The 27,000-nt window shown below is 47.0% G+C and overlaps 1 protein-coding gene across 4 annotated transcripts; it reads right to left on the minus strand.

Annotated features, from left to right (window-relative positions):
* Positions 1-10,243: 10,243 nt before the first annotated feature.
* On the minus strand, positions 10,244-21,522 carry RXRB (retinoid X receptor beta). Of its 4 annotated transcripts, none has more exons than XM_073641949.1 (10): positions 21,295-21,522; positions 19,159-19,394; positions 16,574-16,727; positions 15,064-15,243; positions 14,142-14,311; positions 13,811-13,940; positions 13,433-13,565; positions 13,255-13,346; positions 13,016-13,121; positions 10,244-12,268 (listed from the first exon to the last, which is right to left on the minus strand). In XM_073641949.1, exons 1-10 carry the CDS (start codon positions 21,308-21,310, stop codon positions 12,121-12,123), a joined length of 1,365 nt encoding a protein of 454 aa, XP_073498050.1. In that variant the 5' UTR covers positions 21,311-21,522; the 3' UTR covers positions 10,244-12,120. The 4 variants fall into 4 exon arrangements, with proteins under 4 accessions (XP_073498050.1, XP_073498049.1, XP_073498051.1 ...); XM_073641948.1 differs by having other exon boundaries at positions 19,147-19,394; XM_073641950.1 differs by having other exon boundaries at positions 14,142-14,293; positions 19,147-19,394; positions 21,295-21,521.
* Positions 21,523-27,000: the final 5,478 nt, after the last annotated feature.

The raw sequence follows: 27,000 nt of genomic DNA on the forward strand, positions 1-27,000 counted from the left end.
GAGAGCCACTTGTAAACTGCTAGACGTCACCCTGGACTTCTCTTCCGCTTACCACCCACAGTCCAATGGTCAAGTGGAGCGGATCAATCAGAACCTGACCAGTTACCTCCGGCACTTCGTTAATGCCCATCATTCAGACTGGGTGGATCTCCTACCATGGGCCGAGTTCTCTTATAACAATCACGAGAGCGAATCCTCCTCCAAATCCCCGTTTTTTGTAGTCTTCGGTCAGCATCCTCGGATTCCTTTTCCTGTCTCCACCTCTGTGGACAACCCGGCTGCGGAATCTCTCGTTAGCAAATTTTCCTCCATTTGGGAGAGTACCCGATCCGCACTCCTTCAGTCGTCCGAACGGATGAAAAGACACGCTGACAAAAAACGCCTGGATCCTCCACAATTTCGTCCTGGAGATAAAGTCTGGCTCTCATCTAAATATGTCCGACTCAAGATACCTTCTTACAAGTTAGGGCCTCGGTTCATCGGTCCTCTGGAGGTCATCAGTCAGATCAACCCGGTGGCCTATAAATTGAAACTCCCGGCCAACTTACGGATCCCTAACTCCTTCCATGTATCTCTCCTCAAACCTGTGGTACTTAACTCTTTTTCCAAGTCTACAGGTACGCCTCCTGCTCCGGTTTCTGCTGAGGACGAGTTTGAGGTAGAGAACATTCTTGCCACCAAAAGGGTAAGAGGAAAGACCTTTTTTCTAGTAGATTGGTCCTGAGGAGAGAACGTGGGAGCCCCGGGAGAACATCCATGCCCCTCTTATCCTTGCTAAATTTCTGTCTGGCCTAAAAGAGGGGGGGCCTAAAGGGGGGGGTACTGTAGCGCCGGCGTCCCTGCCCTCTGCTAGGCAGGGACGCTGTTCCCCTCACCTCTCTGCTCCGTGCCCGGCGTTCTCCTCCCGCTCTGCTGGCAGCGCGCGCTCCTTCCCGGCCACTGTGCTTAGGGCGCGCGCTCTCCCTCCCTCTTAAAGGGGCCGCGCGCGCCGTCCTAAGGAGTCCCCGGCCAATGGCCGGAGGACTTCACCATATATAAGGCACCTCCTCCAAAATGGAGGTGCCCGAGCAATGTTGTTGCACTGTTCACTACTCTGCTTCAGCCCTCAGGTCCCGTTGCCAGTTACCTGCCAGATTCCTGCCAGCTTGCTGTCTTATTCCTGCCTGATATTCTGCTACCTGCCTGCTAGCCTGAGGTCCGACGGTCTGCCTTACAACTCCTGTCAGTCTGTCTAAGGACCAGCTTGCCCGCTCACCTGGGAGCGCACATCAGCTACCTGCCTGCTTGCCTGAGGTCCGACGGTCTGCCTTCCAACTCCTGTCAGTCTGTCTATGGACCGGCTTGCCCGCTCACCTGGGAGCGCACATCTGCTACCTGCCTGCTAGCCTACCTGGAGGCTCCGCCGTCACGTGCTGTGACCACCTGCCTGTCCAGTGACTCCTGCCCGCTCACCTGGGAGCGCTCATCTGCTGCCTGTCTGCTAGCCTACCTGGAGGCTCTGCCGTCACGTGCTGTGACCACGCGCCTGTCCAGAGACTTCTGCCCGCTCACCTGGGAGCGCTCATCTGCCGCCTGTCTGTTGGTCTTCCTGGAGGCTCCGCCGTCACATGCTGTGACCACCCGTTTATCCAGAGACTCTCGCCTGCTCACCTGGGAGCTCACGTCTACCATCAGCCGCCACAGGTCATACCAACCCTTTACCCAGAGACTGCCCCGGTCACTTGCCGTGACCATCTGCCCGTTCATCCAGAGACTGCCCCGGTCACTTGCTGTGACCATCTGCCCGTTCATCCAGAGACTGTCCCGGTCACCTGCTGTGACTGCCTGCCTGCCTGGTCGCCACCCGCTCCCTTACAAGGACCGCCCCCTTGTATAGTAGCTCAGAGGTTCCGCCTCCCAGACCCGTTACAGTCATTATCCTGTTGCAAGACCCATGAGCTGCGACTGAGACCACGCTTTCTGACACTGGGCAGCACATTTCTCTCTAGAATCCCTTGATAGTCTTGAGATTTCATTGGACCCTGCATAGATTCAAGACACCCTGTGCCAGATACAGCAGACCAGCCCCAAAACATAAAAGAGACTCCTCCATGTTTCACAGCAGGGACAGTGTTCTTTTCTTGATATGCTTCATTTTTCCATCTGTGAACATAGAGCAGATGTGCCTTGCCAAAAACTTACATTTTTGTCTCATCTGTTCATAGGACATTCTCCCAGAAGCTTTGTGGCTTGTCAACATGTAGTTTGGCAAATTCCAGTCTGGCTTTTTTATGATTTTTTTTCAACAATGGTGTTCTCTTTGGTCTCCCATGAAGTCCACTTTGGATCAAACAACGCTGGATGGTGTGATCTGACACTGATGTTCCTTGAGCTTGAAGTTCACCTTTAATCTATTTAGAAGTTATCCTGGGCTCTTTTGTTACCATTCGTATTATCCGTCTCTTTGATTTGTCATCAATTTTCCTCCAGCGGCCATGTCCAGGGAGGTTGGCTACAGTCCCATGGATCTTACATTTCTGAATAATATGTGCAACTCTAGTCACAGGAACATCAAGCTGCTTGGAGATGGTCTTATAACCTTAACCTCTAACATGCTTGTCTATAATTTTCTTTCTAATCTCCTGAGACAACTCTTTCCTTTGCTTCCTCTGGTCCATGTTGAGTGTGGTACACACCATGTCACCAAACAGCACAGTGAGTATCTGTAGCCCTATATACAGGCCCACTGACTGATTAGCATCCCAGGTGTCTACAATCTTGTAATTAGTGGACACAACTTGATTTATCATGTCCCTTTTGTCACATTATTTTCAGGGGTATAATCATTTCTGTCCAGGCCTATTTTATTAGTTTAATTTTTTTTTTATAATTTTGTGGAAGCAGAAAAGCAATGTCTGACTTTCATTTGTTCATTTTCATAAATTTTTCATTTATTATTACTTTTGTCAGATTCAAGCTATTTCTGTGACCATTGTGGGTTTTTCTTTCATTAAACGAGGGGTACCAACAATTTTGACCATGTGTATGTATACCATAACTGTCTGAGTTGCTTATAGCAACCAATCAAAGCTCAGGTTTTATTTCTTACACGTCTCTGGAAAAATTAAAGCTGCGCCCCGATTGGTTGCTATGGGCACCAAGGACAGCTTAGATACATGAGGCCTGCAGCCAGACTGCATTTCACACCAAAATCAACATTTTTGACATTTACTTTTTGTCTTTTAAATAAGAACACATGTATGACCATCAGAATAATCCAGGAAATGTAATTATAAGGTCGTCAGTCATACAGAAATCATTGTTTCACCAAACCAACAATTCTAATTTCAGTGGAAATGATCACAGGAATAAATAATAAAGCCCCATTATGGGAAGTATAAGAGTGCCCTGTAGTCTAATATTACAGCCCGCGCTCGGTGTGTTTATTTTTGTGACTGTTCCGGAAATATACGTCTCTAAAAAGACTCTTGTTCCTCCCTTCAATTCATGAAAGGAGAAGTGTTAAATATCTGAGAGGAACGTACAGACAACGCTCTGTGGCTCCTCACACAATTGGAGCTATATGCTCATAAGTTCTTCTAAAAATGAGGACAGGAGACATCACGGGACCCCGACACGTGGAGATCTGGACCCTAAATATAAAGACCCTTTTACAATAAATTACATTGAACATGTAGACGCAGACAACGCTGGTTTCGTATATGTTCAGGGTAGTAAACGTCGGGATTTTATATTTGTAGTTTGAGGTAATTCTGAAGGGAACGGTGAAGAAGTAGGATTTATCCAGAGACTATTAAGTAGCAGCAGTTGATGACGAAAAGGAAACAGGGAGGAGAAGACCCGATCTCAGACACAACGGGTTACAGAGGCAGCAAGAGAGTGAGGGGGAAAGAGACGGCCCAAGAGACTGCAAAATATTTGGGATTCTTAATCACGTTGAGCACACACAGGCCTCTTTTTAAATATTGACCTGCCCCATCTTTCTGCTTCCCCCTGAACCTGCCTCCCACCTTCCCGAGACCAGGCACCATATTTAAGACAGATCTGACAAGTCCTCCAAGCTTCCACCCGCCGGCTCTTCCTGTAATAAATGCAATATTAATGTCACAAAGCCCCCAATAATGTATAAATCATAGCAAAAAAAAAAATAATTATGGGAATAAAAATAACTGAATTGGGGACATTTTTCTCTTTTTTTTTTTTGGTGGATACAGAACCATCATTTTTCTATATCAATTCTTGGGAAAAAAAAAAAAAAAAGAAACTATATTGGCGGAGATTTTCCAAAGCTCTGCTTTAAAATACCAAGAAAAGGCTAAATCCTCAGCAGTGGAATTATCAGATTGCTGCCAGGGCGAGAAGGGGGAAAACGTTTATGATTTTTAAACTGAGGCGTCATAGTCCTAAATGGAGATTAATGGTATAGATCGCCGCCCATTCACATGGAGGGATTGGAATTTTTTTTTAATTAGTAGGTTTTTAAAGCCCTCTTCTTTCCAGTGAAAGCTTTAAGTGTGCGATTCTGCCATGGCGTTCTCAGGATTCAGGGCGGACGCTACAGTGAAGATGGCGAGGGCTCGGGTCGGTCGCAGGCTCACGGACAGTCGTTGGGATACTCTGCTCAGCACAGCGGCAGGGTCTTGAAGGGGTAGTGGGAACAGGAGGTGAGAGCCATGTTCTCGCTCGCTTTCCTTCCTCGCTCTAGCACAAAGAACAAGGAGCTATTGACAGAACCCAAAAAAAAAAAAAAATTAAAATCCAGGTTTTTTTTTTTTTTTCTGAGACTGGTGTGATATAAAAAGCACGAGGACAGAGAGGGAATTCAGAACTCGCCCTGTGCCCGGCTCTGGCTGTTTAGGTAAAACTTCAGAGCTGAAATAACAGCAAGTCCGCATGAACACATTTCTTTCATATTTAAGTTGTTATTGAAACTTTTTTTTTTCTTAAGTAACCTTATTAGTAAAACGTTTTAAAAGGGAGGGAGAGAGCGAAAAAAGAAGGCATCCTCAGGAGCGGACACAGGACTCTGGGGAGGAGGAAACAGGAAAAGCAGGAACGAGAACGATGGAGGAATAAAGGGCGGCGGAGAGGGGGATATAGTGTAACGTGACAGAAAGAGGGGGTAATGGAGGGAGCGGGTGCTAAAGGAGCGATACTAGAGACTCACAAGATTAGAGCGTATTGTGAGAGGAGGGGGTGCGCTGTGCCAACGGAAAAAGGGGCAGTGAAGGGAATACTGGGAGGGTGGGACGAGGCGAAGGGGGACGGGGCCACTATAAAATCAGAAATAAAATTGTGAACCAATATTGCTGCACACAAGGGGGTGAGATAGTGCCTGAAAGTCATAAAGCTTTAACCCTTCACAGTATGCCACATAGGACCAGAGAGAATGACTGAGCGTGATGGGCCCACAGCGATCCGGATAATCGAGCCTAGATCGGAAAGACAGGGGCCACTTTTACTGTCCTCTAAATCCCACTTACAAGTAGAGCCGGTTACCATAAATTATTACTAGGACACAAGAGCTGTAGGTGCAGATCTCCGCTATTAGTCCACAGGTTACAATTTTGCAGCCTTTATTTGACCTACAAAAACCAATAAAATGATTCTTATCTACAAGTTGCACAGACAGCGCTGCACCCAGGTTGTCATCTTTGGTGGGATCCTGATCCGGCTGCAGACTTCATCAGGCTCACCATACTCAAATAATAGTTTAATTACTGCTCCAAAATCCTCTTGGTCTGAAAATCCCTATGGTCCAACATGCATAGAAGATAAGAGCCATCCGGCAGACATTGAACTCAAGGGATTGCACCGTGCAGTTCACGAATCAGGACAGAGGGAAATAAATAAGACTGATGTATCGCGCCTCAGCCTAGAATAAAAGTTCTGCTATTGTACGACGTCCCAAATTCATTAAGAAACGCACACCTTATAAATGCGGCACATTGGTCGGTCTGTGCAGCAGAATTTAGGCCAATTTCTGGTATACGTTTCAGTAAACCTGGTGGGTTGTGGTTGGTTACATCTCCATTTTCTGAGTTCTGGACAATTTAAAAAAAGAAAAGTTGCAAAATGTTTATGTAACAGGTGGCTTCTTTTCTTCCAGCAGTTTTCTGGGCGCTTATAAATCCTCCTTGATGTCAATTACCGGTAAGTTCAATAAAATTGATGACCTCGCTACTCTTACTAATGGGGAAGATAGATTATGCAGTGTGCAAACTATTGATCCATGAAGTTTAAAATAAGCAGGAAAGAAGAGCGAGAACAAGGATCTGAATGACTGACCATGGCAAATTGTGACATCTAGACGATTGTGTCCAGGTATCTAAAACTTGGCAGATAGCGTGGGGTCTTTATAGTATGTAGTCATTAGTACCTACCAAAAGTGATCCATGGAAGGACAACCGGAGAATGGGCAGCAGGGGCACAAACGCCCAGGACTCACTACTGGACATGTTGAGCAAAGGCTCGGCCACCTGGATCAATCCCACAAAAGCGCAACTGTAGCACAAATTGCTTAAAGGGTTAATGCTGGCTATGATTGCAAGGCATCAGCCCATGCAGAGCATCGCAGCTGGATGTGCAGTCCACATTATCAGTGGCTTAAAGGGAACCTGTTACTTGATTCATGCTGCCCGCAGTTTGGGTAGTATGAATTAAGCCCAAAGAGCCAGGCTTCAGCATTATGTTTTACCTTATGGCAGGGTTCCCCAACAGGTCATGTTTTCAGGATTTCCTTCGTATTGCACAGGTGATGTAACTATTGCCTGTGCTGATGATGGAATTATCACCTGTGCAATACTAAGGAAATCCTGAAAACATGACCTGTTGGTGGGCCTTGAGGACCGGAGTTGGGGAACCCTGCCTTATGGGACTAATCTCTCCCTACAACCTCAGCTGCCTCATCATACTGCTCTCTCTAAACCACTAGGGTGTTTCCGAGAACATCTTACCTGGCTGCCACCTGGCTCCCATTGATGCCGCCCGTGGTTTGAGCAGCATGAATCAAGTGTCAGGTTCCCTTTAAATCACTAATATTTTGGACTGCACACGCAGCTGCAATGCTCTGCATGTTCCTACACATTGAAACTTCGGAGCGTTTCAGAGACATTATAGTTTGGTGAGCCGGCCGAGGACAATAAAGACTAGTCCAGAAGGGTAAAACCTACACAGCAGCAATCTTGCAGGCAGACTCTGATTATTGCTGCATGTGGCATTATCCCTCTTTTGATGACAGGTTTATGATCTAGCAGGGCACACGAGTGGGAATAGACTTCTTTATATTGAAAATTACCCCATTAATGTGTCCAATATAAAACACGTCTTCACGTACCCAGTGCCTGGCTAATAGTGCCCTCTAGTGGTCACAGCAGGATATTACCATTTTATGGAAATAATGTGCACAGGGCTTTATAGGCAAGTATCAGATTACTGTCAGAACATTAGGGTTATTTAGGGTGAGTTGGTAACTGGCAGCACTAGAGACCAGAGCGTGGACCCCCAACTCCTGCTATATACACTCCCTACACATACAGATGTGTACACTTACCACTGAAAGTCCTATAGGTCACAGCTTACCTGTGATTGAGGCTTTGATCAGTGATAAAAATCTATTACATCTTTTAATTTAACTGAAAATAGTTTATTATATTTAGTCTGCATTAGGCATATATGCCCCCAAAGATTGATTAAAAAAAAAAAAACCCAGTACAAATACCTGCACAATATCACGTATGAGAATAACCTCAGCTCCAAGTACATCACAGAACCAATAACTCAGTAGCATTGTACAGGGGTGAAGGACCGGCCCCAGAGGTCACATTTATGACCCCAGGAATAAGGATATATTCACCAGCTGCTGATATTTCTGCACAGACTCAGACATCTGAATAGGGTTTGCAAAAAGTCATGGGCTTCCCACCAAAGTAACCCCATTCAGATGACTAAAAGATTAGACAAATTTCTGCATCAAATCTGTCATCCTGCAGCTGTCAGAGCGGCTCTGACCATTAGAAGTCAACAAGACTAATGGAAGAACCTGGGATATTCTCTAGTGCCCTGCCAGGCAGTACAGGCTGGGACATAAGGCTTTGAAGTGAATAAATCTCATGGAAATATTTGGCCAGGAAGCCGTGTAACACAATTCTGACGCTTTTAAAATTAATGATTTCACTTGGCTTATGAATCAATAGTACACAAAAAAAATAATATTTGAAAGTTTCAGCAGCAATTGTCATCACCCAGGTAAAAACTCTGGCTCCTCCATAGATATTTATAAGCACCAACTGTCATCTCCAATCTCAATGTAACATTGTCTTCACCAAATACAGATTTTAGCCATGACTTGAGAATGAACAGATCTGGTGGAGCAGATTTCTCTGATAAATATTACAAAAATTGAAGTCTTTAGAGGAATTCACAATCAAATATGTCCACAAGGGTTTGAAGTTGGAGGGTTCCTCCAGGGTCATTGTGTCCAGCCCCCTGCTCAATGCTGGATTCACTAAACCATCTCAGACAGATGTATGTCCAGACTCTATGAAGACTTCCATTGAAGGAGAACTCACCACCTCTCGTGGCCGCCTGTTCCACTCCTTGATCCCTCACTGTCAAAACGTTTTTTTTTTCTAGTATCTAATCTGTATCTTCTCCCCTTCAGTTTCATCCCATTGCTGTTGGCAGACAGGTGCTAGGGATGTGGTAGTACTTTCCCCAAACACACCCAAAAAGTCCATTCATGGCCAGATGGGAACTTAGGAGTGTTATACTGGAATAATTGATCTAAAAGGACTCAGTCTATTGTACTTGCAAATATTTGTATTAGGTCTACAGAATTTCATATTCCTTATTTAAATCTGGCATTGTGGCATACATTAGCAGATCTATGTAATAGATAAGGCCTTATGACCCAATTAGCAATATATTGTTTGCATAAAAATGGTTTCCTTCAATACTTACAAGTTAGATATTTTCTAGCGTCATGTTCTTTAGATAAAGGAAAGCTTAGCGATCTGCCTAAGGATTACTTAAAGGAATGTCTCTGTTATAAAATCTTATAGTCCACAATGAGGTGACACTGCCGTACATTGGATTTAGCCATAACTGTACCAATTCAGGATTGGCAGAATGCAGTAACTTGGGTACAAAAACCCATCAAGGTGTATACATGATCCTGAACAACTGGAGATTCACATGAGATCATCTTTTCCCTTCTAAATTAGCACATTGTAGCCTCTTAATTCAGATAAATGGTGGAAGGGGTGTTCTCAAATTGGTACATTATGTCATGTCTGGTGGTTCTACCCTAAAATTAGATCCTTTTGGTCCTCGGGTTGCTCTCCAGCTCAATAGGGGTCCAATTATTACCGAATTCAGATCTAGCAGTGCTGAATATTGGAATAGATGCAATCCCATATCAAAGTACAGATGGGTGGTAGCCCATATTTTGATTTCAGCCAGACAAAGCAAAGCATTGAAGTGGAGATCTCCCTACGATTGAAGATTAATATATGTTAACACATACATGGCAAAACAGAAATAAATCATCAATAGACAGGTGTGGACCTCAGCTCTGGACTATACCCATCAACTCATGATGTCCTAAGCAATTTGTGCTTTCTCTATGGTGAGGTCCTGTTAAATATTGTACAACTTTTTACGATCTTGAAATACAAATACATTTTCTATGAAAGAAGGGGTGTATGTTGTTTTATACAAGTTTACATAGAATATACAACAACCCTAAAAGGTATGTATGTAAATTGGAAAAATTGAATAAAGAAACAATGGAGGAGTGTTGTACTCAGCCATTGCTGGCAGGCACAGACTCTGCATATATAGGGGGGGGGGGGTGGTATGAATACTTAACTCTCATGCCATTCAGCTTGGGGACCCCCTATTGTCATGAGCAGTGGAGGTCCTAGGAGCCAAACCGCACTTAGTGATGAGCGCATGTGCTGATCACATGAGTCTGCCGGGGGTATGCACAGAGCATCGCAGGTGCTCGAGTGACATGTTAGACCACCACCATAGATGTGGGGATTGCCTGACAGCTGGGAAACATGCGTGTGCGGGACCTCAAACATGTCACTCGAGTAACACACTTGCGCTTATCACTACTTGTCACCTAATAGGTAATAAGTTCAAATTACAACAAAACCCCTTTAAAAACAGCCAATTACTGTTCTGTATCCTGTCCTAGTTACATATTCCAAGACATGAAAATGAAGGAAGCAGAAGACAGAGCTAAATTCTCTTTAATATTCATTCCAAGCAACAGGAATAATAAACGAGCGCAGAGTAGGGGGTGGGGCTACTGCTGGGAGGAGGAGTCTTACCTACCTTACAATCCCTCCCATGAGGAGCTGCCTCCTAGAAAGTGTATATAACAGTGAGGGGTTCGTGTGTAACATTTCTCTTTGCATCTGCAGACACCAGCAGGACTGGATTAAGACAACAATAACTTTGTTACCAGAAATCTTAGCACAAGTGAGAAAAAACAGACACCAGGCGAATTTCAGGAGCTTTAAACTGAGAAGAAAGATGGAAGGAAAAATGAGGAAAACGAGAAGGGAAAAAAAAAAACAAACTGATGGGGGTCTAGCAGCAAAAAAGTTTTTGAAGACTGAAGATTGAATTGGAGGGGTCAGGCGCACACCAAACCTTAAAAGCAGGCACCAATAGTTTGTGGGACATGTTAAGGGAGTCATCAGCACAAAGTGACTGTTCAAACCAAGCACAGACTAGTGGCCAAACATGGCAGTGCACCATCTGAGGTTTCATCCATTTCTGCCCTCTCCCTTAACTGACGGCTCTGGCTTTACAGGAGCCAGAGAACGGTGGAGGCTTATGGAGAACCAGTAGTCGGTACAGTGCACTGAATGGGATTGTTTGCACAGTCATTTTGTGCTGACACGCTGCCTTTAATCACTGTGTGGTGCAAACTCACAAATCAACCCCAATGCATCCAATCCAGAGAAACAAGGAGGGAAAAGTAGCCAAAATCACAAAGCCCCACCTTTGTAATAATTGAAAACAAACTGGGTACATTTAAGGGGGAAAAAAAAAAACAAACATTAAAAATTAATTCTGAAGCTGGGCATCTTCTCAACCACTTCTTTAAAACAAAGTCCTAAAATCATGTGCAATATAATAATCTTCCTTCCAAATAAAAATTATTGATCGTACAAGACGTGGTTTCGCCACGCAGGGCAGACACCATAAAGGATCTCTCCTCGGGAAGAGATAAGGTGCAGAGCCCCCATTGTATTCCTCCAGGAACCCCAAGAAAAAGCAGAACAGTCATTAAAACCCCACCCCAAAAGAGTGAATGAATGATACCAAGAAACAGTAATGCAGAGGTCCCCTTCACCCGCAGTCACCCCCTCTACCCATAATCAGATAGGGCGTCCAAAATCATCAAGACGGAGGGATACGAGGGACCATCCTGAATCGTCCGCTGATTAATTGGGACTCCTTACATGTTATAGAGCCCCAAGACCACCCCTCCCAAACTCCCATCATTAATTCCAATCTTCCTTAGTCTGTTCTTTCTGGAGGCGGCCTGCAAAACAGCTCAGTCAGGAACGATGATGGTCTCCATCATAGAGTTCACATCTCAGAAGATCTCCTGGCGAGGTCACAGGATGGGGTCCCGCTCTTCAGAGACATCCATTCTTAGCATAGTTATCAGGAGCATGATCAGGGATATTGCATAGGAGTGTCTCACAGAGAAAAGAAAAATCCTGTACATCATACATGGAGCTCGTTCTTCACGATTAGTGGAAGCCTCAGCAGCAGTCATTAGGATGCCGATCACTTTCTGGAGGTACCTGTACCTCTAAGGGTAATAACCAGGTGGGGTTAAAACTAATTTGGGGCTCTCATTAGCTCTCCCTATGAATTAGTTGCATTTAATCCAACCATTCTGATTTCGATGCCATCCGTGAGAGAATATGGAGGACTATAACCGGTAGGGGAGAGTCTGACCAGGTCAGGCAGTCGCTCGGGGTAGATTCTGAGGAGCCTAGAACATCTCCAGTTGGAAGCGATCTATTAGAGTATGTATAGTAGCCGCCTCTCAGGATGGAGCAGCAGATCATCGCTACAGTCAAGTCTTCAAGACAGCTGGTGGGGTGCCTCGAGCATCTCCATCAAGAAGGTGTCTATTGGGGTGTCTCCAATGAGTTTGAAAAAGAAGAGGTGTTCAAGACACTTGAGTCCGATGGAGCGCAGGGCTGGGAGGCGGAGGAGCAGTTTTGCAAACCTTAAATAAAAGGCAGAGGATAGTGGCATGAGGAAGAAGCTGTAAAAACATGTCATAAAGCAATGTGCTGCAAACTGAGTTTCAATTACAAGAAACATTTACCATTGGCTGCAGTTACGGTTCAACAGGTCACACTGCCCAAAATGGAAGAACTGAGCGGAGCACTGTACATGGGGCAGCATGCTACAGCCATCTCATGGAGGATTTCTCCCCATCCCTCCTTGGCCAAGTGTTACAGTTTGTAGTGAAATTTCACCAATAGTAACGTGACTACATGGTCCAATGGCTCAGTGACAGCAGCATGTCCATGACACCTAGTCATAACCTGGGGGTGTGAGGAGCCTAAACAGGAGGAGAACTGGGATCGCAAATATTTTGATCACCTTACTTAATCGCACACCTTAAAAAGGGGTTTTCCACTTAAAGCAAGTTTCAGCGATCATACAAAGTATTGGCCGGTCTACAGTGCACGCTGGTAATCCACTACACCATTCCGCCATAGTGTTAATTGCCACTACCGATATTGACCCCAATGCCATGTAGTCTCACATGCCCAAAATACAGCAACATCTTGGCTAGTTTGGATGGAGTAGAGGGAGGTTTTTGGTTGTTTTTTTAATGCTGTCACATTGGGTGTAGTTAGGGGAGACTGCAGAGGATTTCCTCTATAGTAGAAAACTATAGAGTAACACGTTAGAGCGGAGCCAAGGCCGTCAGTCTGAACAGCCACCACTCCCCGGCCCTCACCTTCCCTGCTGGTCCGGATACTTCTGCTTGCAGTAAGACTCCAGAGATGCATAGACCTTCTCTCGGAGAACCTCCACATCTGCTGGGTTGGACAGTCCTTTGGCATCTAAACAAAAAAAAAAAAAATATACGATACTTAATAAAAGAATATATTAATGCCATCACATAGCTGCACTCCCATTCTCATACCAGAGGAACAGAGTCCTGAAAAATAAAGCAAATTCAACAAAAAACATTACCTGGGTTAAACAATATAATTGCTCGCAGACAGCCCAGCTCGGTCTTATCCATGCGCATGTCTCTCATCTTAGACACAAGTTCAGTGAGAACTCTGCAAAATACAGAGGATGCGTCAGCCGCTCACAGGTCATTAGTGACTACACAGGGTCCCTAAAGAGTGTAGAGGTTCTCCATTACCTGTCAAATATGGCCCCCACCCCCGCACTGTGCGCGCTGTTACGGTGGACATGCAGCCCGGTGGCCAGCAAGATGCCATCCTTCACAGAAATGGAGCGGTGGGAGAAAGAAGCGATGAGGAGCTCATTCCATCCTGAGGGGAGAGAGCGATGAAGGTTAGGTCAGTAACCAGCTTATGCATTAAAGTCAGAGGACATTTTGCAACGAGGAAGGTCTCTGGTGAGATCTGACACCACTGCTCGCCATCAGCATTGCCCGTATTACCCGTTTAGACTAATGTTATATAGCTGAGCAGCGGCGAGTGGTATGGAAAGTGGAGAAAGGTGGCGAGGGGAAAGTAATAGATACATCACAAGTTCTGGGTTCGGCGGCTCTTACCAGCTCTAAGCAGTATAACCTGATCGTCCAATAGCAGCTCAGAGAAGTGCGGGATCCTCTTGGCCCATTCAACGAGAGTAAAAAGTTGTTTATCAGCAGCTTGGCAGATGTTTGTCACCGGATCACTGGGCTAAGAAGGGAGATAAGAGGTAAGGACAGGACCCTCGTGATCTAGAACTATGGCAGACAGGAAGAGTCCTGGACTTTATACATAATCTCTTATTTAGCATCAGAGGAACCTGATGGTAACAGTTACCATAATTTTGGTAACCTGGCAGCCAACCCCCATGGACAGTGCCGCACACATCCCCGTCATCAGTGCCGTACTCACAGATCCGCCCCCTTCGAGGCTCTGATCACTCTTCTGCTCCACAGCCAGTTCGGCCTCTAGGATTTTCTCCACAGGCATATCCTCGTTTATTGTGCCACTAAACTCGGCCTCTCCTTCCCGCTCCCGGCCTCGCTGACGCTCCTCCTGAACAGCTGATGGCACAAAAAGGCCTTTGGTAATTTTTATGGATACTGGACTTTTGCAGACACCTCTCAATCTTACCTTTATAGCCTAAAGGCTATGTTCCCCCCAAAAATAAGCCCTAGCAGGATTTTACAAGTATGCTTGAAACATGAGCCCTACTCCAAAAATAAGGCCAAGTTACAGTGAGGGCCAGCATTAAGGAAGAGGGGAGGCAAACTGGGAATACACCAGTAAGTGCATGCATGTATATGTCTGCCAGAGGCACAATTTTTTTAATTTAAGTGGAGTGTGCCTTTTAGTGACTTGTTCATCTTACTCCAGTGGCCCCATTCATTAAGACTGTTTGGCACAACGCCAGCTTAATGAATCAGGGCCACTGTTCTGGTTAGCACATCACCCGGTGTAAACAGGAGATGTGCTGCCGATAAACAGATATGCAAAGGGACAGATTAGTGATCGCTCTAACCCCATTGTTAGTCAGCCGGTACAAAAAAGTAGATTGTTGTACATGGGGAAAAAGGAAATCAGAAATCCAGAAATTCATGACGGAACTCAGCATTCAGAGTTATATGGATGTTGCAGAATGTGATGAAATTTGAATAAACGTTGATTTTTTTGTTCAATAATAAGGGTGGATTGGAGCAAAAAAAAACATAAGACGCTCTTATTTTTGGGGAAACAATTAAAAAAAAAAAAATTGTAAATAAAAGTAGAGAGTGGAAGACACCTGGACACAGTGTGACCGATATCTGCGAGACCCTTCAGTCGACGCACTCACCCTCCCTCTTCATGCCGGTGGCCAGACACTTCTGGTAGCGGCAGTACTGGCAGCGATTCCTCTGCCTCTTGTCCACAATACAGTCCTTGCTGTCCCTACAGGTGTAGGTCAGGTCCTTGCGGATCGTGCGTTTGAAGAAGCCTTTGCAGCCCTCACAGCTGTACACGCCATAGTGTTTCCCTGTAAGACAAGCAGGTGAACGGTGTGAAGCCCTGGGTGCAGGCGATTCCCACCACCTCGGAGGTCTCACCAGTGGACCAGGGTTACATCAGGATGAAGAGTTCTGAGCAGTTTAAAATTTGTTTGTTTGTTTCCCAACCTCTGTGTAAAGCTACAAAACGAGACAAGTATATTGTTACCCACAGATTCCCCCTTGCCCTTGTGGGGTGCACTTACATTGTGCAGCTGCCTGACCCAATACCATGGACATCACAAGTCATAATACTAAGCGGTATAGTGGGGTCGCCATCAGGTATTGTAAGTGACGATGCAGAGTAAAATCTTAAGCCAGATGTTTAGATTAGTTAAGCCAAGAGAAGTACACTATGGTGTTTAAACTGACTTGTAAATATATGGGTATCTGTGGCTGTGGACAGACCATTAAGTATGGACATTTTCCTGCAACGTTTTAATCCAGAGATTGGTGAATTTTACAGTCACTTCTGGAACACTGACCCCACAATTAGGGGGCTCCTCACTTTCAAATGCACCGGGTTACACTGCAGGCTCCACTACATAGCGCCTCCTGAATGGTGAGCAATATCCTCCCATATGATTCCAACTTCAATGCAACCAAAAGGAGTACTACTCCCAGCAGGCCCTCACCATTAAGGTAGATATACAGACTTTATTTTATTTTTTTTGTTTATTTTTTTTATACAGTGAGGCTTCCAACCATTAACACTCTGTATCCCTGCCCATTCCTCCTCCTCCCCAGGGAGGCTACAGCCCTACAGATAGTGAGTGACGCCCGGCGTCTTTGGCAGCGTTTGCTGGGAGCTATGGCAGGATTACAACAGCAGATACAGTAACTGGAAAGCCACGTGCATGCAGGACTGTATACAGGGTTCACACTGCACCAGGAACGCCCTACACAAAGCACGCACCGGGACACAGGAAGCCAACGCCGAGAACTGCAATCTGCACTGACAGTCTGTAGCCGGGGGCCGCACTCCACTCACGCTGCCAAATGATGATCCAGCACCAGGGAATAGACAAGCCGGTTAGTTGGCACAGTGCTGCTGGCACCAGGTTAGGGTAAGTGGGTCACATACCTAAGGTCCTGCGGCTTAGGGACAGGGTAATATCACTGTGCATAAACCCCAGTGCTCGGCAGGACATTAGCACCAGCACAGTAACATGGTCTGCTCCACACTACGTGGGATGTATGTAATGTGTGACTGCATGCCGTGACCCTAAACTGCAGACGGGTCACAGAGGACAGAACAATTCAGTGATGTCTGTGTCCAAATCCAAGGACAACACATGGGCATCAGTAAGCGGCCCTTACCGGAGGAGCGGTCTCCGCAGATGGCGCACAGCCTCTTCCCACTTGTTCCCCCTCCGTTGGGATGGCCGGCCATGACCCTCACTCCCAGGGGAGGCTTCACGTCTTCAGAGGAGCCGACAGAGTGCAGACCCGAGAGGTTCACTGTGGAATTTATCTGTAGGGAGCGATAGGCATATTTGATACACGTGACAGCTCAGCCGATGTGCACGTCCACCCCGAGCAACATTTCACATTATGATGCACTCCAGAGTTACAGTATAAGGCTATGTTCACACACGTTGGGTTTTGCAGTGTATTTTGCTGCAGATTTTTATGCAATTTTTCAGCTGCGTTTTGCAGTACCAGCAGAGTATGAGAAACCAGAATTCTCAGTTCACACATGGTTTTTTGCTGCACATCTTGGAACAATAGAGCATGTCACTCACCCATAGGAAGTAATGGGTGGTCAAAAAAAAAAAAAAAATTTTTTACAGCTGTTTCCCTGCCAGAGAAAAGTTAGCAGCAGAAAAAAAAAAAAAAAAAAAAAAAAAAAAAAAAAAAAAAAACACGTTTGTGAACATAGCCTAAGGCAGAACTCACATTTCTGCAGGCTTCAGAGCAGAATTCTTCCAAAAAATGCAAGTCAGACTTGACAGTACAGTGCCTGTTATAAAGGCTACAGATAGGGCTCGCTCACACTAGCGCATAAATCAGACAAGCGCAATGCAAGAAAATAAATATATATATATATAGCACTCGGACCAATGTCCTTCTATGAGGCCGTGCAGATCTGTATTTCTCAGCTGTATTCAGCATGGAAAAAAAATACATTAAAAATTTAATGCCATACGGACCATTCCATATTTGTGGATGCACTAATTCTGTAAGATTGGAAACTAAGCAGTCCTGTAAATTAGTAACTGCTGCGTATAATAAAAGTATAATATATATATATAATCAGATTATTTATCCGCTAGTGTGAGCGAGGCCTTGGATAAGGCAACTCCATCCTCCAGAAATCTTGAGGGTATTAAAAGGTGTTGCCCACTACTGGAATGACATGGCTCCTGCGATTTCCCTTTAATGGAGTGTCTGAAAGTCTTGTTGACCATTTCCACCAATGACTAGCAGAATAGGGAGTGCAGCTCTGGGCTACTAATATTTTGCTCACAGGCTGGCTGTAAGATGATGTGTAGGAGACTTCAGCTTTACCCTTTATACATATTCAATAGGTCAGGATGAGACTTTAGTCTCAGATGTCAGTGCTGTCTTACTCCTCATGATCGTCACTTTCTGTACAGATCCTCTGAGGTCTGAAGACACGAGGAAACCCTTATAGTACACCTGTGACTTTAGGCAGCACTGATTGTCAGGAAGTGACCATCATGTGCCCTGATTACTACCGACCGTGTCTCCGGTCACAATGGCAGAACAATCTAATGTTTATCATGAAGGAGCAAGTGATGGTTCAGAACTCAGCGACATCAGAGATCACGAGACTGGAGTCACCGGCATCCGGAAAACCTTCCAGGAATTGAAGTCTGTCAGACAATTCCTTCACGTGAGCACAAGCAGCGCCCCCAGAGGCAGCTCACAGCACGTGCCATACACAGGGATCACCAAAAGATCCCATGACCGATTCAGACAGATCTAGTACATGACAGCAATAAGGGTCACAGAGAATCCAATAGGGGGGAGTGCAAGGACTTGTGCAGGCACAATGTATATAGACCTGCAGAGGTAGCATATGGATATACTACCTATATATGGTACATGTAACGACCAGTCATGTGACTTGGTGCATGGACACAACTGTATAATCCAGGCCATATAAAAAGCTCAGCCCAAGTCTCCTGATCTGCACCAACAACGTCAAATATGTCCATGAGGCTGAAGCCGGGCAGAGCGGCCATAAAAGACCATACATGACCGGTCATGTGAATGCACCTTATACCAGGTTCTCTCTTGATCATTAACAGCCACATAAATCCATCTACATACAGCCGCCCCATGAATATCTACACCGGCCTCCTCCTGATATGGCAGACCCAGGGCCTGTTCTGTGAGGGTCTGTCCAGTCTCTGGGAGGAAACAAGAACATCCACTGACCACAATGTGTAAAAGATGTAAGAAAAAAAATATAAGTTACAGAACATTATTCACTAATCCACTATGTGGAATCTTCTCAGCATTAGACTTAATGGTTGTCTCTCGTTTCCTCCAGGAGCGCTCAAGACTGACAGGCTGGAGCAGCACAGTCACACCGGCGGCCCAGACCAGCGGCGGCAGCAGCAGCAGCAGTCACACCGGCGGTCCAGACCGGCGGCGGCAGCAGCAGCAGCAGTCACACCGGCGGTCCAGACCAGCGGCATAGTCACACTGCTAGCAGAGGCCACTTTCCTCCTGCAACATCAGGTGGTCAGATCCATTGGGCTTCAGAGCAGCACATGCTTTTTGCCTAGATAACCAGTAATTCAGAGCACAGGCAAAGATCTGTACAGAATTAAATCCCCTCCATTTTTCAGAAAAGACAACAATCGTAGCCACATAAGAACTTGACAACCCATTTAATAATAAAAAGGAGTGATACATACATAGTGACTTACCTGGGGGCTGCTGACCGGCCCATATCCTATAGACGGGGTGCCAGGAATTCCTGGGGAGCCCACAGCACAGTTAATGACAGGAAAAGGGGAGCCGAGACTTCCAAGAGGAGAATTCACCGAGGAGGTCATTGCAGATCCGATCATGGAAGGGTGTAAGGGAGCGCTGGGTGAAGGGGTGTCGCTCAAGGGGCGCCCCAAAGGCGGGCTCAGGGATGAGGTGTCTGGGCTGTGACATACTGGAAACAAAAAAGAGTTTACAATAAATGAGAGATGAACAGTCACCATCCAGGAGACCTCAGCAGCGCTCACTACACGTCCGACACTGTCTGCGGCCAACACAGTTACTGACTGAGTTAAGTCAAAATGCTTCCATTCGCTGAAAGAAAGATCAGAGCAAGAAGCCAGCACAGTCTTTACTCTTATAGTATGGGAAAAACACTGACTATAATATAAAATATACACATTCTATTCCCATCTCTTGGCGCTGCGACTGGGCCGTCTTACTATACTATTCCCATCGCCTTTTCAAAAATGGTGAGAAGATGGGCGCCGATTCTGCAGGGGGGCCGCCGGCCAACAATTACTAGAAACTACCCCAGAGATTCACGCACATTATGCTGCAGACACTATTTTATTGAGGATTGAGCGCCATATACACTAAGGGCCGTCCAGGGGCTACAAAAAAAAAAAATATATAAAATAGATGGAGATCGCTGGAACGGCGGAGACCAGAGAGGCTGCTATGTTGTCTTTTCAAAATCCCAGAAAACCTCTTAAAGGGTTTTCCCCATGACCAACACTTAAAGGGATCCTCCAGTAATAAACCATTGATCTGTGGGGTTCAGCTGTTGGGACCTGCACTGATTGGCGGAGCGGGACACCTCTATCCCCATTACCACGGTGCCGATACTGGAGCATCTGCTGCTGCACACAGTCTCGATTGGGCAGCTGTTACAGCAGAGCGGTGACCACCTGTCTGCCCTCTCATGCCTCGTCTAAGGGGTACGGCATGCAGCAAGATCAGTGACGGCAGCCCCGGTCTCTCCAGTATAAGGAGCGCGGTGCAGGGTATTAGGGTCTCCCCAGTCGGCCGCACAAATATATTCCCTGCAGCCCCCTCCTGTGATACTACAACTCCCAGCACTCACCCCCGCCATCCCGTCGCCCCCCCCCACCCCTGCTGTCCCCCTCATGCCCCGCACTCACCCCCGCCCTCCATGCCCCATACTCACCCCCGCTCTCCATGTCCCCGCACCCACCCCAGCTGGCCCGTCCCCCCCTTAACCTCTGCTCTCCATGTCCCATACCCCGCACTCACGTCACCCAGTACCCCACACTCACCCCCGCTGTCCATGCCTCGCACCCACCCCCCGCTGTCCCAAACCCCCTCACCACCGCTGTCGCGTCCCCCCCATACCCTGCACTCACCCCCGCATTCACCCCCGCTGTCGTGTCCCCCATACCCTGCACTCACCCCCGCCCTCCATGCCCCTGTACCCCGCACTCACCCCCCCGCTGTCCCAAACACACACCCCACCGCTGTCGCGTCCCCCCGTACCCCACACTCACCCTCGCTGGCCTGTCCCCCCCTTAATTCCTGCTCTCCATGTCCCTTTCCCGCACTCACCCCCGCTGTCCCGTCCTCCATACCCCGTACCCCCGCTGTCCCGTCCTCCATACCCCGTACCCCCGCTGTCCCGTCCTCCATACCCCGTACCCCCGCTGTCCCGTCCTCCATACCCCGTACCCCCGCTGTCCCGTCCTCCATACCCCGTACCCCCGCTGTCCCGTCCTCCATACCCCGTACCCCGCACTCACTCCTGCTGTCCCGTCCTCCATACCCCGTACCCCGCTGTCCCGTCCTCCATACCTCGTACCCCGCACTCACTCCTGCTGTCCCGTCCTCCATACCTCGTACCCCGCACTCACTCCTGCTGTCCCGTCCTCCATACCCCGTACCCCGCTGTCCCGTCCTCCATACCTCGTACCCCGCACTCACTCCTGCTGTCCCGTCCTCCATACCTCGTACCCCGCACTCACTCCTGCTGTCCCGTCCTCCATACCCCGTACCCCGCACTCACTCCTGCTGTCCCGTCCTCCATACCTCGCACCCCGCTGTCCCGTTCCCGCACTCACCCCCGCTGTCCCCCATCCCGTCCAGGCCGCGCTCGCTCTCCGCCGTCCTCGCCGCTCACACACTGGACATTATGCTAATGATCTGCATATTAATGAGGCGCCGCCGCCAGTGACGCAGTTTCCGGGGTCTCCTGCGGTCACCCCGCACCGGACCCGCTGCCACTAGCTCTCCCAGCGGCCCCCGCGGCCCCAGACTAATGAGGAAGCGGAAATGCCGCCATCTTTGTACACCCCTAGTCAGGCGCTTCCTTTAAGGGGCGTAGCCTTTAGTCATTTAGTTAATGAGATCCAACAGTAAGAAGGAAAAGCGAAGTTATGGAAAAGAAAGAGCTAAACGAGGACGAGCAACAACTGTGATACGTGCCAGCGCCCCGCGGCGGCCGGGTGTAGCAAGATGGAGTATGACCTGATGTGACCTCAAGAGAAAGGGTGTGGCAAGATGGCGGCTGGAAGGTGATCAGAGGCCAGAGAACGTCTAGGAGGAGGAAGATGGCGGGACTTCCGGTCTCCTTATATGGAGAGCCTCATTTATATTTTGTTACAGTGTATAAATAAAGCTGCGTCATGTGACCTGTCCGACGGGGCGGGGCCTGAATCAGTGTGCGGACGGGTCACCCAGTAACACCCGGAATAACGGCGCTGACCGTGACCCGCCGCCAACACTGCCATAGTCTATGTGCAGCAATAATGAGAGCACGGAATACACCGAGCTAATGTCACTACAGGTCTGAGGTCATCCTCCAGAGCTGCACTCACTATTCTGCTGGTGCAGTCACTGTGTACATACATTACATTACTGATCCTGAGTTACATCCTGTATTATACTCCAGAGCTGCACTCACTATTCTGCTGGTGCAGTCACTGTGTACATACATTACTGATCCGGAGTTACATCCTGTATTATACTCCAGAGCTACACTCACTATTCTGCTGGTGCAGTCACTGAGTACATACATTACATTACTGATCCTGAGTTACATCCAGTATTATACCCCAGAGCTGCGCTCACTATTCTGTAGTCACTGTGTACATACATTACTGATCCTGAGTTACATCCTGTATTATACCCCAGAGCTGCACTCACTAGTCTGCTGGTGCAGTCACTGTGTACATACATTACTGATCCTGAGTTACATCCTGTATTATACTCCAGAGCTGCACTCACTATTCTGCTGGTGCAGTCACTGTGTACATACATTACTGATCCTGAGTTACCTCCTGTATTATACTCCAGAGCTGCACTCACTATTCTGCTGGTGCAGTCACTGTGTACATACATTACTGATCCTGAGTTACATCCTGTATTATACTCCAGAGCTGCACTCACTATTCTGCTGGTGCAGTCACTGTGTACATACATTACTGATCCTGAGTTACATCCTGTATTATACTCCAGAGCTGCACTCACTATTCTGCTGGTGCAGTCACTGTGTACATACATTACATTACTGATCCTGAGTTACATCCAGTATTATACCCCAGAGCTGCGCTCACTATTCTGCAGTCACTGTGTACATACATTACTGATCCTGAGTTACATCCTGTATTATACTCCAGAGCTGCACTCACTATTCTGCAGTCACTGTGTACATACTTTATCCCTAGATAAAGCATGTAATGTTACACATTAGCTCATACACACGTTGCTCACCGATCGTGTTGACGTCTTGAACACCTCGGGGCCGAAAATTGCACCATGGTCCGTGCATAATATAACCTTGTCTAAACAGAGAGCGCTGCAGCTCACAAGTTACTATATTAAATCCAGCACTTTATTCTGCCATTAACCATTCGGCCTCTGTGCTCACAGTGGACTAAACCAAAATCCCCCCAGCTCCATCTAAAATACCTAAGTGCCACCAGCTGACACTTCCCGCCCCCCATCTTGATTGGTAGCTGCAGGTGTCAGTCATGAGTTAATTAACCCTCAAATTACAAAAATATTAACCCTATGTGTAATAATCACCAAACTAAAAAGTGATCTCTGAAAAAAATAACTTTTTTGTCTTAAACATCCAGCTAATTACAAGATCCTTATTACACAATTATATATCAAACGTTAATCAAGTTATTGAGTCCCCAATAGATGGAGACTGCTCCCCCCTGAGTGACATTTCTGTTGGATTTCCACTCCCCCCAGTGCCCCCGCGCTCACACTCACCCTCCCCGTAGTTCTCCGTACCTCACCCCGTGTTCTGAACATTCATTGATGTAGATCAAAAAATCAGAGTTGGATTCACATTCCTCTTGCTGGGGTCAGGGAGTCCATATTGTCGTCGGTACGGCGCTGCTTCACTTTCTACAGGATTTCGATGCTCTATGACCGCATTAAAAAGATGTCAGCACCAAATGTTCCCAGTGAGCGCAGCCCCGGGACACGGCCCTAATACAAATCCTACGCTCAGGCTGCGTTCTCATGGTGCAGGCACAGTGGCTCTATAATCTCGGCGTAATTTTCAAAAATCAAGGAAAAAAAAAAACTGCAACGTGACCTCAACATGTGAACGATGCCTTAGTGCCCAAATCCGTTGTTGCATTTGTCAGAAATCGTTCTTTATTCAAATTAGGGGCTTGGTGCACTATAGGCGTGGCTCGGCAGTTCAGTGCTCCTTATTACCTACGTGTTTTCATCCATCTCTGGATTCTTTAAAGTCAAAGCTGTCAATCAAGGAAGAGGAGGGCGGGGATAGGTGTAAAACAAGTAGGTGGGAAGATGCACTGAACTGCTCAGCCACGCCCAGGATGCACCAGAACCTCATTAGCATATTTGAAGATGGTTACATGCAAACGCAGCTATGGATTTGGACACTAAATTTGTGTTTTTATTATATGTACCCTACAATGTGCTGACAGAATCCCATTAATGGGAAACTCTGACCCCCCAATACTTGACTTAAACCGAGCCCCAGATAACGTCATTCCTGCAGGATGAACGTCACTTCTTCAATTGCACAGAAAAACGGTTTTATTATATATGCAAATGAGGCTCCACGGCGCACCCTTGGCGTGGCTGGCTCAGTGCACCGTTCCGCCCTCTCAGTCAGCTCGCTCCGCACATTGATAGTGATTGCTTGCACAGGGCACATGCTGCAGGAATTGCATCCCTGGTCCTGTATGATCCAAACAGGCGTGCACACACAGTGTCAGTGCAGGTGCGTGCTCATCCCTGTCTCATGTCTGTGCACACATCACACTGCCGCTCGCTAATGTGTGATCCTGTGTGCAGTTAGTAGGCGCCGCAGACAGGAGAGAGGAATGAGATCACACCCTCACTCAGGGCCAGGGATTCCACTAAGTAGCGTTCCCTCTGAGAAAGTGAGTGGTGTCAATCAAGCTAACAGGTGCAAAAACATCCAGCATCCAAAAAACTAAATAAAATCACTTACTTTATTGAATCCCTATAAAAACAATTCATGTGAGATGTCACAACCCCATGGGGGGAATTGGATAGACAGACGCGTTTCAGACCATCAGGTCTTTAATCATTGCGTGTTGGTAAATGAGGGATCATCATGGTAGAGGATGCATCATGTAGAGGGATCATAATGGTAGAGGGAGCATCATGGTAGAGGGATCATCATGATAGAGGGAGCATCATGTAGAGGGAGAATCATGGTAGAGGGAACATCATGGTAGAGGGATCATCATGATAGAGGGAGCATCATGGTAGATGGAGTATCATGGTAGAGGAATCATCATTGTAGAGGGATCATCATGGTAGAGGGAGGATCATGGTAGAGGGAGCATCATGGTAGAGGGAGCAGCATGGTAGAGGAAGCATCATGGTAGAGTAAGCATCATGGTAGAGGGAGCATCATGGTAGAGGAAGCATCATAGTAGAGGGAGGATCATGGTAGAGGGAGCATCATGGTAGAGGGAGCATCATGTAGAGGGATCATCATGGTAGAGGGAGCATCATGGAAGAAGGAGTATCATGTAGCAGGATCATCATGGTAGAGGGAGCATCATGTAGAGGGATCATCATGGTAGTGGGAGCATCATGTAGAGGGATCATCATGGTAGAGGGAGCATCATGGTAGAGGGAGTATCATGTAGCGGGATCATCATGGTAGAGGGAGCATCATGGTACAGGGAGCATCATGGTAGAGGGATCATCATGGTAGAGGGAGCATCATGGTAGAGGGATCATCATGGTAGAGAGAGCATTGTGGTATAGGGAGCATAGTGGTAGAGGGAGTATCATGGTAGAAAATGCATCATGGTAGAGGAAGCATCATGGTAGAGGGAGGATCATGGTAGAGGAAGCATCATGGTAGAGGAAGCATCATGGTAGAGGGAGCATCATGGTAGAAGGAGCACCATGGTAGAGGGAGTATCATGGTAGAGGGATCATCATGGTAGAGGGATCATCATGGTAGAGGGATCTTCATGGTAGAGGGATCATCATGGTAGAGGGAGCATCATGGTAGAGGGATCATCATGGTAGAGAGATCATCATAGTGGAGGGATCATCATGGTAGAGGAATCATCATGGTAGAGGGAGCATCATAGTAGAGAGATCATCATGGTAGAGGGATCATCATGGTAGAGGGAGCGTCATGGTAGAGGGATAATCATGGTAGAGGGAGCATCACAGTAGAGGGAGCACCATGGCAGAGGAAGCATCATGGTAGAGGGAGCACCATTGGATAGGGAGCATCATGGTAGAGGGAGTATCATGGTAGAGGAAGCATCATGGTAGAGGATGCATCATGGTAGAGGAAGCATCATGGTAGAGGGAGCATCACAGTAGAGGGAGCACCATAGCAGAGGGAGTATCATGGTAGAGGAAACATCATGGTAGAGGGAGTATCGTGGTAGAGGAATCATCATGGTAGAGAGATCATCATAGTAGAGGGAGTATCAAGGTAGAAGAAGCATCATGGTAGAGGGAGTATCGTAGTAGAGGAATCATCATGGTAGAGGATGCATCATGGTAGAGGAAGCATAATGGTAGAGGGAGCATCATGGTAGAGGAAGCATCATGGTAGAGGGAGCATCATGGTAGAGGGAGCACCATGGTAGAGGGAGCATCATGGTAGAGAAAGCATCATGGTAGAGGGAGCATCACAGTAGAAGGAGCACCATGGAAGAGGGAGTATCATGGTAGAGGAAGCATCATGGTAGAGGGAGTATCGTGGTAGAGGAATCATCATGGTAGAGGGATCATCATAGTAGAGGGAATATCATGGTAGAGGAAGCATCATGGTAGAGGGAGTATCGTAGTAGAGGAATCATGATGGTAGAGGATGCATCATGGTAGAGGGAGCATAATGGTAGAGGGAGCATCACAGTAGAGGAAGCACCATGGTAGAGGGAGTATTATGGTAGAGGAATCATCATGGTAGAGGATGCATCATGGTAGAGGGAGCACCATGGTAGAGGGAGCATCATGGTAGAGGGAGCATCATGGTAGAGGGAGCACCATGGTAGAGAAAGCATCATGATAGGGGGAGCATCATGATAGATGGAGCACCATGGTAGAGGGAACACCATGGTAGAGGAAGCATCATGGTAGAGGAAGCATCATGGTAGAGGAAGCATTATGGCAGAGGGAGCATCATGGTAGAGGAAGCATCATAGTAGAGGGAGGATCATGGTAGAGGGAGCATCATGGTAGAAGGAGCAACATGTAGAGGGATCATCATGGTAGAGGGAGCATCATGGTAGAAGGAGTATCATGTAGCAGGATCATCATGGTAGAGG

Source organism: Phyllobates terribilis, unplaced genomic scaffold (assembly GCF_046119375.1).
Source record: "Phyllobates terribilis strain yellow unplaced genomic scaffold, ASM4611937v1 Scaffold_7__3_contigs__length_470593459, whole genome shotgun sequence".
In the NCBI taxonomy this organism is placed as follows: domain Eukaryota; kingdom Metazoa; phylum Chordata; class Amphibia; order Anura; family Dendrobatidae; genus Phyllobates; species Phyllobates terribilis.

Excerpts from the sequence above, each read along its gene's own strand:
- RXRB (XM_073641948.1), bottom strand. Across the intron at positions 16,728-19,146 it reads GCCCCCAGGTAAGTCACTAT|ATAAATTCCACAGTGAACCT; the intron begins GTATGTATCACT and ends CGCTCCCTACAG. Across the intron at positions 12,269-13,015 it reads TATCCGGACCAGCAGGGAAG|GTTTGCAAAACTGCTCCTCC; the intron begins GTGAGGGCCGGG and ends CTTTTATTTAAG.